A 13,364-nucleotide genomic window follows, 5' to 3' on the forward strand; every position below is an offset into this window, starting at 1 on the left:
GGACCCTTAAAATCATCCTAACTTCCCCCCCTTATGGCGCCGCTGCCTACAGCTACAGCAGCAGAAGCAAGCACGAGGTGTCTCAGCTTGCAACACAGGCCCACACATCTCAGTCTTTTTCCTCCCGCTACTAATAACCTCTTTTTTCTTTTCAGTGGCCTCCAGCTCCTGTAGCAGACACTAGCGTGAGGCTACCTCCGCTAGCAGAACAGGCTACACAAGTTCTTCAGGACTCCCTTCCTGTGGCCTACAGCTACAGCAGGCGAAGCAAGCACAAGGCTGCCTCTGCTTGCAACACAGACCCACACATCTCTTTCTTTTACTCCTTTTTCTCTTACGCTTCTATCAGTTTCCCACCTCAAGCCCCAGAGGCCGATATTAAACGTGAGGCTGCCTCCGCTGGAAATTGCGGCCCCTGCTCCTCTCCCTCACAGCTTTCTACTTCATTTAAAGTCATAATATCCTCTTTCACAGCAACATCACTGCCCGTCCCACCAAATGATGTTGCCTCGGAGCCACCGCTAGTGGCTTACAACATCCGAGCACAGATCCTGGCAGGTGCGGACATAGACCTCTAATCTAAGGCCGTCACTAACGAGTAATTGGGTAACAGATGCATTGCAAGCCACAATAGGCCATAATAATAATTTCGAATAAATTATCAAAAGTAAGTAACATATGGTTCTGTTGAACAAACTTAATATAATATATTAAACAATATAATGCACAAATGCATTACATCAAAAGCCTACAGAGAGTTCCAATGGCCCGACAATCATCTACATGTCATCGTGCGATCTAATCCTCGTTCGGCTAAACAACATTTAATTCAAATGTCCACTTAATCTCTAATATTTGGCCATTTCTTTATGAAATGTTGCAACAATCGTAAATCGTTGAATGTGGACATCAAAAGTTCTTCTTTATGTTCAGCCTTTTCACTGAAATAATCTGTTCAGCTTTTCCTCTATAGGCGGCGCTAATTAAACGAGGGTTCACAATCAGCCCTTTCGATGACCGCCTTCTCAGCATTAGCACATTGGAGTGGCTGCTAGGAAAATTCTGGGGTAAGAAACTTCTAATCGATCTGTCAGCTCCGCATAACTCCCCATTTCAAACATAACACCTCGATTCCTCTCGACAAATTCTCTCCCAATAGTAGGACACTGATCATGCAATCCATATGATAAAATCACGGGTCTTAGCACCTGGCTGGCAAAAGTCGACATCACCTCAGCTTCCAAAGCCATGCCTATCTATCCAGATTCATGACATTTATTTGGGGTACGCTAGCACAGGAAATTCTACTTTGTTGTACGCTTAACTTTCGGATGCAAGCAGCACCAAGATTTTCGTACACGTTATCAGAAGCAGCTTATAGGATTTTTCTTACAATTACACAAGTAATGCTCGTAGCATCTACCCTTTTAGACGACTCAAATTATTCTGAGTATTGAACTCCCTGTCAGATGCTGCAAGAGCGCTCCCGGTGGAGCAAATACGTTTCTCTGTCGACTACCAGCGAGGCTCACCCATCCGACGCCGTGAGTATTGAACTCTCGTCGAATGCTGTGAGAGCTTCCCGGTCGAGCAAACCTTGCTTTTCCGTCCAACTACCGGCGAAGCTAACACGTCCGATGCCGCAAGTGCGGAACCCCCGTCAGATGCTGCGTGAGCCTTCCCGGTTGAGTGAATATGTTTCCTTTCAACTACCGGTGATGCTTACCCAGCCGTGCCGTGAGGATTGAACTCCCATCGGATGCTGCGAAAGCCTCCCGGTTGCGCAAACCTTGCTTTTCTGTCCATCTACCGGTGATGCTTACCCAGCCGTGCCGTGAGTATCGAACTCCGTCAGACGCCGCAAAAGCCTCCCAGCCTAGCAATCGTACCTTTACGTACTACGGTCTTCCCATCCTATGTTTCGGACGAGGCTCACCCGTCCGATGCCATGAGTATTGATCTCCTGTTGGATGCCGGCAAGAGCCTCCCGGTCGAGCAAATCTTGGCCTTTCAGTCCATCTACCAGCGAAGCTTATCCGTCCGATGCCGCGAGTATTGAACTCCCGTCGAACGCGGCAAGAGCCTTCTGAATATGTTTTTCTTTCAACTACTGGTAATGCTTACCCGCTTGTGCCGTGAGTCTTGATCTCCCATTGGACGCCGGCGAGAGCCTCCCGGCCAGACAACCTTACCTTTTCTGTCCCACGTTTGGTGAGACTTACCCGTCCGATGCCGTGAGTCTGGATCGGACGTCGGTGAGAGTCTCCTGGCCACCCAACCTTACCTTTCTGTCCGACACCATGGGTCTCATTCCCCCGCCCGAAAGCTGTCTGAACCCTCTCAGCCAAACCTAACATCTTTTCCCCCCGCCTGACGAGGCATACCCATTCAATGGGTCGATCTCCCATCAGATGCTGCGAGAGCCCCCTCAGTCCGGTTTTCCTTTTCTCCCTACCCGCCCGGTGAGGCTTACCCATCTGATGCAGTGAGTCTTGATCTTGTGTCAGATGTCGGCGAGAGTTCTCTCAGCTGGGCTTTTATACTTGCCGCCCGCAAGCAAGACTCATACATCCGATGCCGTGAGTCTTGATCTCCCATCGGATGTCGCGAGAGTCCTCCTTGTCAGACGTCCCAAACTCTTTACCTGCCAAGCCGATAGGACCCAGTCGTCTGATGTCTGGAGTCTTGATCTCCAGTCAGAGGCTTCATGGGGCCTCTCGGTCAGCTAGTCGCCCTCTGTCCTCTGATTAGCAGGGGCTGATGGCCAGCAGGGCCTGTACGCCGACTCTGTGAGCTGCTCCACTCAAGGCAACTCACCCATTCCAATGCAGTGAGCACACCATTGAGCATCGGTTTGAGCCCTCTCGACCTGGCGCCCAACCACGCAGTCCATACCAACCCATCCGATGCCACAAGCCGCTCCCACGGAGCACGTAGGCTCTTCCTACGTGCTCTGTAGGACTTCTCAAAAATTCTCAAAACCAGCCTCTGCCAGATCTCAGTGTGTATTTTGGGGGGGTCTTTAGTCTGGCGGCTGTCCTGCACCCAATTGCTTTTTGGGGGGTACTCTGGGTTCGGGCCATTCCCAAGCTTTGAGCTCTGAGCCCTTCCCCGGACAGCATGCCAAATACGCATTACTATACTCCAGCTAATTATATGTAAGTGTCCACTCGTGAACCATCTATTCCCAATGTACTTGCAATAATTTTTGAATCTTCTCTCTCCTTCCCTCTCATTACCTAATTTACTAAGTCTGCTTTTTACTTACTGTTATTGCTCATCTACATCCCTCCCTAAATATCAAAGATTATGAGATTCTAGTTCATGCTTTTATCACCTCCTGACCTGATTATTGTAATTATGTCTTCTATGGTTTGCCCATCAAGCCAATTAATAAGCTTCAAAGTATCTAGAATTCTGTATCCCAGGTCATAACCTTTACTAAGAAATCTTACGCATGGTCTTGTCCCTCAGTACATTTCAGATCTCATTCATCCCTACACCCAAGTCTGCACATTAAGGTCTTAAGTTAGACAAGTTAAAACCTTAGTATTGTGTTGTTTAAAAATGAATGTGAACTTGTTTTCTTTGCATTATATGAGGTCTGACTTAAATAACTGCATTTTTTTTTCCCCTTATTTTTGTCTTTTTTTGCAAACAAATGTTCTGAATGACGATATGTTTATTTGGAATTTGGGAGAAATGTCGTCAGTAGTTTAAAGGATAAAACATAAATGTTCATTTTACTAAAACATAACTACCATATTTTAATACATTTATTTCATACTAAGTATACTTCAAAACCATTAACACATTTATTGATGTATCACTTAAGACTTATTTATATATTCAAATTATAATTAAACTTTATTTGTTTTTTCTTTATTGCACAATGCACATTTAATATTATGCCTAAAATGTGTTTTAATATCACTATTAATAAGGATTGTATGATCTCTGTATAGTATGCAAGGTAAAATGCAAGATATTTAAAGTGTACCTGAAGTATACTTGCAATAGTTCCACTTTAGCACAATAAAATATACTCAAGTATATCTTTAGCTGGAACTCAGCACTACTTCCGCACAATTAAAGTGCATTAAGCACAAAATTAGTTGTTCCAATTTTGCAGACTTTAAGTATTAGTAGAGTTTAGTTTACCAAAAGTACAACTGCAGGGTATTTTTATTAAGCAAATAAATATGTAAATATATTTGTAGTTTATTTAGCACAAAATAAATGTATTTCAAATACATTTAAGTATATTTTTTCACTAGGGTATGAATAGTAAAACTGGAGAAACTGAGAATTTTGCAGAGGTCTCAATGTTTTCCAGAGCTGTACAAATAAACTAATAATACAGATGTTTATTAACATTTTATGTTCCTTTTGAAATCTGACATTTTGAAAAGCACAATCATTTAAATAAAATAGACTGAATACAATAAAAAAATGGTGATCATTTTTGGGAATAAGCATTAATTTTACTACAAATTATAGAATCACCCAGCTGCTTCTGGACTCAGTGTGCACAAACAACTGAGAGTAGGTTGTGTATCGATGCTGCACAGTGTGGCTATTACGAGTTTTCAGTAGGGAGCTGAGAATGCCAGCACCTATGGAGCTTACCTTCTGTCACTACCATATCGGAGGCGTCTCTGCATGCCTGCTTGCAGCCAAAATGATGATTGATTGGCCTTCTGTTCAAGGATGAATATCTGCCTGAGGCCAATCTTTTGTAAATCCTTTATTTGTTGTGTAAGTCATGTGCTCATGAGGGTCTTGGGCACATGTTTTAGCATATCATTTGCAGTTCATTACATGACCCAAAATATTTATTATATAATGACTGATTCAGGTGTTTTCTCACAACCAAATCACAAACCAAATAACACACAAGGAAACTACTCATTAGGGTATCCCTAAATTTCAACACAGGGTCTTTTTGGTCAGTGTGGGGCAGACTGTGATCAGACTCATGATTTTCACCTGTGGAATGATAAAATAAAGAGGAAAAAATCCCATAGACTTTCACTGAAGGTATAGGTGTAGTCCCACTTAAGTGCATCAAAAAAACACTCTGCATTAACTGCATTTTAAATAAATGTAAACTTATATTTTGATTTAATTGCAAATAACACACAAAAGTGCCCAAAAACATTATATTCAGTTCACACCTAAATTATACAATTTCCTTAAAAAGTACTTATTTTTCACTAACATTTTGCAGTAGGCATTCTTAATTTTGCATTCTTAAAAAGACATTCAAAATAAAAGGGTTTTATTGGGTGCTCTACTACCAGTACAGTGTTCTTTTTCGCCCTTTAATCTGCCCTGTTCTCCTGGAAAGACCAAAGACTGAAAGCATCACCCTCAAGAAGACAATTTCAAATAATCATCCATAGCCTTTTGTGCTGCCTCATGTTAGGAAAAAATCTTGAAATGTAGGTCACCAAGTCCTGTCTCATGCACATGACTCAGAATACATACTAGACAGCACTTTTTACACTAAAACTTAATTTAAGGTTTGTTTATTTTTTTGTCTCAAAAGTGTTACATTCACATTATATTCATCAATATTCCTATATCACAGTACATACACTGAACAAAATTATAAACGCAACATTTTAGAGTGGCCTTTTATTGTGGCCAGCCTAAGGCACACCTGTGCAATAATCATGCTGTCTAATCAGCATCTTGATATGCCACACCTGTGAGGTGGATGGAGTATCTCGGCAAAGGAGAAGTGCTCACTAACACAGATTTAGAAAGATTTGTGAACAATATTTGAGAGAAATAGGCCTTTTGTGTACATAGAAAAAGTCTTAGATCTTTAAGTTCAGCTCATGAAAAATGGGGGCAAAAACAAAAGTGTTGCATTTATAATTTTGTTCAGTGTATATGTATAAACTCTGCATTACTCACCTTCAGCGGTGGCACAGAAAGGGGCTTGTTTTCTTTATCCAGGGAGATGTAGGTGAAGAAGGCTGTGACAGCCCTATATTTTCCCTTCTCAGCCTCCACCAGTGGGTCAGCATCAACGAAAACCTCAATCTCCATTGACTTATTACTGGTGAAGGTCATTCGGCCAGAAACAGTAATGACACAGCCTGCAGGGACACATAATGTCAGGTATTACATCTACTGATATTACATGATGCCGTATTCATTGTAAGACAAAGGTATATATGTGTCCACAGAATTAAACAGCCTGCTGATATCAAGCTTTTCTGGTGGGACACTTAGCGTTACAGTAAGCAGGAAAGATTATGTACTATGTATACACTAATCTAATAAATATACAATAACAACACAGTTACAGATTTAATGTGGTAACCTTATTATTATGATTAATTAATGAGTACATAAACAGTGGGTTCTAACCACAATTGAATAATTGTGTTCAATGTGGAGACTCAACTAAAAATAAGCTATTTGTAAAAACATTGTCTTTTTTTCCCCCCAGTGATTATTAATTTATTTTTTATTGGTCTGACGTGTCATCTAAGGAATAAAATAACTGTAGTCACAAGGATTTCAGAGACCTGTGCCTAATGTGATACCTGGCCTTCTCAAACATACATTTTCATTTATCTGGTCGACACTTTTATTAAAAGAGACTTGTTCAAGTTACAATACTGTATGTGTGTTCCACCAGTTGAGGTATTTGAACCCTAGTAAGACTAGCTATGGTATTAATTCTGCTTTAACTAGCACTAGGCATTATCACAATGTTATTTTACCAGAGATGGGCAGAAAGAGTGCTCAGGAAACCAGTTTGAAAATAGTCATTATTTTTGTGAATTTATTTTGTGTACACACTTCCTTGGTACAGGCTGATTTATGTTGTATTTTAAGCAAAGTTGGGTGTGGAAATTTCTGCCTAATATCTCTTTTTAGATTGTCTGCATAGGTCCAGTAGCTCCAGATTTATCGATCAACCTAGATTGGTCCATATTTTTCTTTAACTTTTATAGTAGCGTAATGGTTTTTGTGGATGAGTGCATGTCATGCAACCTGTCCATGTTGGCCCCTGTCTACTTTGGCTAGATTCTACCAAGTGAAAGATGATTTTGAATTAAAATAATGAACTGCTTTCTATAAAAAACTATTTTTTTATATATAATTATTAGTAGATGCGCTATACTTTTATTATTTAGAAAGTGGCCAATAATTTGTGTCCACTATTTTATATGTATTGATTTCTCCTCTCTAAACTGTTTCTTAAGTGCATTCTCTCATCACCACTGCTGCTCCGTGAATATGACGAATGTATCACAACACTACGGAGACCGAGGTGTTAGGAGTCAGAAGGCACTTAAGTTCATTTATGATTTCCTGTCTGTCTGAACCAAAGAAATAAAAGCAAACTATCTGTACCATATTGAATTGCATAGCATCATATTTTTTTCCATTGCATTGAATCACATTGTGTTGAATCGAATCAAAATCGCATCACACTGCATCGTAATAGAAGTGAATCATATCGCATCAGTAGCTGCTTCATATGTATCTTTAATGTATCGTATCGTTGGCTACACATCGATATGCGTATTGCAACAACCTCAGTATTGGAGAAGCACATCCATAGCATTTAGTATTATTTTTCTATGATGTTTCTCCAGACTAGTTCTGATCAGATCAGAATGAGCTCGTGGGTTGTGGCTCAACAGTTGGCAACCACTGGTGTAATGTATTGTGCAACTTACACACTTTAATTGTAACTATATGTAAAGCTCATAACTAATACACACGCACACACGCACACACACACACACACACACACACACACACACAAAGATAAAAACGTTTCCAGTCCGCATGGAGAACCAGAGAATTAATGAGGCTGCGTGAATGTGCAGAAGGTTGTTGTGGGTGGGGGTGACCATGTGTCCCTTGTAGCCCCCTCCAAACTAACAATTATTGCTCACAGCTTCCTATATCTGATGACTTTGATCTGATCCGTCAAGGTTTTTTCAGAGCATCACTTACTCACTTTCATTTTAAAATTTCACTGGCTCTGTCAGTGATGTGGCTTTGACACAACACAGCCCAGGAATGGACGGACCTCATTATGCCTTATATAGCACATACTCTTAATGGATTCTGGGAAAAACTAATGCTTAAATGCACCTTTATGCATTTAATGGAGCTCTGAGGTAGATGCAGAATGGCTTAATAAGACCTCGGGACTATGAATTGCTAGTTACAGCGTAGAAAAGCGGATCTTGCCCATTTAAAAAAACATTCATGGCAATTTGTCGTTTAGAACAAGGCTGAGAAAAAGAGAATGGTTGAAATTGTTAGGTCCATTTCCTGCCCTCTTTGATGTATATGTCTAATCTTTATTTCCATGGAAACAGAGCCTGAGGGCAGATATATTATTTTGTTCTATCGTTCCTTCACTGTCTTTCCGGCCAATTCATCTGGTCTCTTAGGAAAAATGAACAGTTGGCCTATGCAATACCAGACATATATAGTCAGGTCCATATATATTTGGACACTTACACTATTTTTTTCAGCTCTGTATGCCACTAGAACAGAATTTAAAATGAAACAATCAAGATGAAATTGAAGTGCAGACTTTAATTCTAGGGGTTGAACAAAAATATAACATAAAATGCTTAGGAATTACAACCATTTTTATACACAGTCCCCCCATTTTTAGGGACTCAAATGTAATTGGACAAATAAATATAATCATAAATAAAATGTTTATAAAATGTAATATTTTGTTGAGAATCCTTTGCAGGCAATGACTGCCTTAAGTCTGGAACTCATGGACATCACCAGAGACTGGGTTTCCTCTTTTGTGATGCTTTGCCAGGCCTTTACTGCAGCTGACTTCAGTTGTTGTCTGTTTTGTCTTCAGCGAGTGAAATGCATGCTCAATCGTTTTGAGATCAGGAGATTGACTTGGCCATTGCAGAATATTCCACTTTTTTACCTTTAAAAAGTCCTGGGTTGCTTTTGCTGTATGTTTTGGGTCATCATCCATTTGTACTATGAAGCGCTGCCCAATCAGCTTTGCTGCATTTGACTGAATCTGGCCAGAGTGTATATCTCTATACACTTCAGAATTCATCCGGCTGCTTCTGTCTTCTGTCACGTCATCAATAAACACCAGTAACCCAGTACCACTGGAAGCCATGCTCATGCCATCACACTGCTCCACCATGTTTCAATGATGATGCTGTATGCTTTGGATCATGAGCTGTTCCAAGCCTTCTCCATACTTTTTTCTTCCCGTCATTCTGGTACAGGTTCATCTTAATTTCAGCCATCCAAAGAATGCTTTTTTAGATGTTTTTTGGCAAAGACTAATCTGGCCTTGTTTGCAGTTTGTGGTGAACCCTCTGTATTTGCTCTGGTGAAGTCTTCTCTTGATTGTAGACTTTGACAGTGACACGTCTACCTCCTGGAGAGTGTTCTTCTCTTGGCTGGATGTTGTGAAAGGGTTTTTCTTTATCATGGAGAGGATCCTCCGATCATCCACCACTGTTGTCCTCCGTGAACGTCTAGGTCTTTTTATGTTTCTGAGCTCACCGGTGCGTTCTTTTTTTCTCAGAATGTACCAAACTGTTGATTTGGCCTCTCCTAATGTTCCTACTATCTCTCTGATGGATTTGTTTTGAAGCCTAACAACTGTCTGTTTCTCTTGAATGGAGAGATCCTTTTGACCACATGATGTGGGTTCACAGCAACAGCTTCCAAATGTAAATAGCACACTTAGAATCAACTCCAGAACTTTTACCTACTTAATTGATGTAGAAATAACGAAAGAATAGCCCACATCTGTCCATGAAACAGCTTTTGAGTGAACTGTCCAATTGCTTATGATCTCTTAAAAAAGGGGGAGGTACATTTTAAAGAGCTGTAATTCCTAAACCTTTCCTCCAATTTTGATGAGAATACCCTCACATCAAAGCTCAGAGTGTGGACTTTCAGCTCATATTCTTATTCATTATACAACTGTAACGAATATGTTTTGGTCAGCAGCTAAAATAATAAAAATTGTGCCTGTGTCCAAATATATATAGACCTGACTGTATAATCTATTAAAATGTCTCGGTTTTGAGTATTCAATGTTTCTATTCTGCCCCCGAATCTCAAATTTGGCACAAACCTTACATTGGGTGGTGGTCTAATAAATTTGTTAAGTGCAGTATATGTTATTAAACAACAAATAGCTCTGTTTCTTATAATAACACACCAAGGGGAGACTGCGCTCGATGCATTTTCTTTTTTTTTTTTTTTCTGTTTTCCTTAGTTTTACTGTATTTTTATCCTCATTTGTGTTAGTCATGGAGTTGAGAATTATTTTAGTTTCACTTTTAGATAAGATTTATTTTTATTAAAGTTTATCAATAATTTCAAGGGTTAACACTACAGGAGAGAGAGAGAGAGAAAAAGGTTTGTTATTGGTATAGCCCCTAAGTTTGAATTGAACAACAGAGCATAGATATTTGAACCTGTGTGTTCCTTTAAATCTTAATTGAGGGCATAACACTAAATAGTTGCAAGCAAGCAAATAAATAAATAAATAATCACTGAACAAATGGAAACTGAGTAATTAAAATCGTATTATTTTATTATTTATATGTTTTTTTTCTTAGTTAACATACAGTCATGTCACCTTGAATGAATAACAAACAAACTAATAAATAAGTACATATACATCTAGGTGTAGTCATAGGCGTAAATCCCGGGGGGGACGGGGGGGACAGGACATTTGACTAGTTACAAGTGACTCTGTGTATTGAAAATAATATAATGGACATATACTTGAAATAATTGTGTGATTAGTAAAACAAAATAAACGCAAAAAAACGTTTTAAATTCAGAAATGTTTTGATTCCCCCCTCCCTTTCCTCACAGTGGTTTGGTCCACTGCCTGCTTTCCTTCTTTACCGATACACACACACGAGTCCGGTGAGAGAGAGCAAGTTAGTTATGTCTAAGTAGGCTGTCAAGGCTATTTTATTCTCTTTAAACATCGAGTGAAATGATTCTTTATCTTTAATACAGATGATGCTGGATCATTAATAAATTAGTCATGACAAAAAAATTATGACATCCGATGTATTTTCTATGAGCGATTATAAGTTTGACAAGCTTAATATCGTAGCTTGTCACCCACTACAACTAACACGGTGATAAGCCTGTGTGTGAACTGATATTAGGCTAATATTGTAGACCTATGTGTTGGGTTTGGTTCACTATGATGTTAAGTGGCAGATCAGTGGGTTTAATGCGGTTGAATTAATGCGAAAGAGACGAAACCTAAAATACTATGGATGACGCAAAATAATAATTATAATATGACCACGTGGTGAACCATAAACTCATTTAAACACGGTCTCCATGCTATGTACACATGCTGTGTACACATATCTATCCTTGCAAGTACAATTTTGGCTGTATTATTTGTGTCCCCTTCAAAAATTGCTCTTGAGAAATTTTACGTTTATTGTCCCCCCTTACTGTCAGATGAAATTTACGCCCCTGGGTGTAGTGCGGCAATCGAAAAGTTGGTCTGTGTTTAGTCTCTTAAATAACCAACCAAAGTAAGTTGATTTCTTACTTTCAGGACAAATTACTTTTTCAATGGGGCCTTTTCACTGGCAGTCATTGCTCATAAGTCCTTGCCCAATATAAAATATTTTATTTGATCATATAAAACTACTGTGAGAGAAAAAGATGCAATAAAAGAGAAAATCAGAAAGGAGGTACAGTGAATAGAAAAGTCTAATAATTTACAGGTATTTGCTAAAAGTATAAAAAATAAAACTGAGTGCAATTACTTTTTGTTTGCTTGTTTTGTAGTCAGTGTAATGACAATAAATACCAAAATACTGATTATCAGCATCAACAATAATAACTGTAGCTGATTAACCTCCTGATGAACAGAAGTGTGTTCTGACATCCTCGTCAGTGGATATAATCAACAGAGCGTTTAGCTGTGATAAAATCCACAATGCTATGACGTAAAACACTTGTTTACCACATCACTGTGCAGCTCCCTTAGTGAACTGTTATTTTTTATTCACTATATACAGTGGAGTTCGTAATGTCAGATACCAGAGGGAAAATCTGGGATTTTTAATTACATGCTTTGTGTTTACCAGAGAATGTAAAACGCTTGCATGTGGTTGTCTCAGTACAGAGAGGCTGCGTAGCTAATGAATAATCCCATTTATGACGTTGGGTGCCGGGAACAGCGAAAGACAAGTTTAAAGCATGCCACAAAGTTGACCTAGCCATTACAGCATTTAAAGCCATTAAACCACCGAGTTCACTGATTCCAGGAAGGGATGCTTATGTTTAAAATACAGCAACTAGGACATCTGGAGAGAATCAACCCTGTGCATCACCACAGACAGTCAGCACGCTCATTCCCTTACACAGCAGAAACAGAAAATCTTTATCCTAGTCACACAAACCACCCTTCCCTTCCATTCAGCCAGAAAACAAAAGAGGAAAAACTCAATTCTACAAAGTGAAAGAAAAAAAAGAATTATAAGAAATTAAATAAATAAGAAGTTAAATTGTCGGTAACACTTTATTTTAAGGTCCAATTCTCACTATTAAATAGTTGCTTATTAGTATGCATATTACTAGCATTTTGTATTTTTATTAGCACTTATAAAGCACATATTAATGCCTTATTCTGCATGACCATATTTTAGATCCCTTAATCCTACCCCATAAACTTAACAACTACCCTACCAACTATTAAAAAGGAGCAAATTAGGTGTTTATTGAGGGAAAACTCTCAGTTAATGGTGAATATGTGTTCCCTAATCTAAAATGTTTCCAAATTGTTTTTGTAAAATATTTTGTAAGGCATTTTTAAGCGTTTTGGAAAATTAATAGAAAAACAACACAATAACGGTTTGGAAAGATATGTGCATTAAATAAATACATTTTTGATTGAACTATTCCTTCAGACATGTCACAGTGTTACTAATAAACCATCAACAGGTAAGACTGCTGTTACAGCACATTTACACAACCGTTTCCTCTTCCAGAGCACTAAGCAGACTGTGTGGCATCAGATCATTGTTCTTTCCGACTGCACATTTGACGAGTTTACTTTGGGACTATTTGTTTGCCCTGCCAACTGCAGACGTTTTTATTACTGTTACAATTCTGTTTGGTGACGCTACTGATGTAGAAATGAATGACGAAAATTTAAGACCCAACCAAAGTCACTGCCGCTAAAACTGAATAATTCAAAATCCTGAAAGCTTTAGCAAGTTCATGTCAGAAAGACACAAATGGCTTTGAACGTAGACTGATTATGAGCAAGGTTTTAGAATACACTAAAAAGAATGAGCCTTTTGTATATTTACACACCTCTA

At 39.0% G+C, this 13,364-nt stretch overlaps 1 protein-coding gene across 6 annotated transcripts in view; it reads right to left on the reverse strand.

The window, feature by feature from the left end:
• Positions 1 to 13,364, reverse strand: part of acot7 (acyl-CoA thioesterase 7) — an 87,498-nt gene that overhangs the window by 17,575 nt on the left and 56,559 nt on the right. For all 6 annotated transcript variants that reach the window (XM_058784555.1, XM_058784557.1, XM_058784554.1 and 3 more), the window contains one exon: positions 5,926 to 6,110. In XM_058784555.1, the coding sequence (XP_058640538.1) occupies positions 5,926 to 6,110 (185 nt within the window). The remainder of the gene's footprint in view (positions 1 to 5,925; positions 6,111 to 13,364) is intronic.

Source organism: Onychostoma macrolepis, chromosome 08, assembly GCF_012432095.1.
Source record: "Onychostoma macrolepis isolate SWU-2019 chromosome 08, ASM1243209v1, whole genome shotgun sequence".
NCBI classification, from domain to species: Eukaryota; Metazoa; Chordata; class Actinopteri; order Cypriniformes; family Cyprinidae; genus Onychostoma; species Onychostoma macrolepis.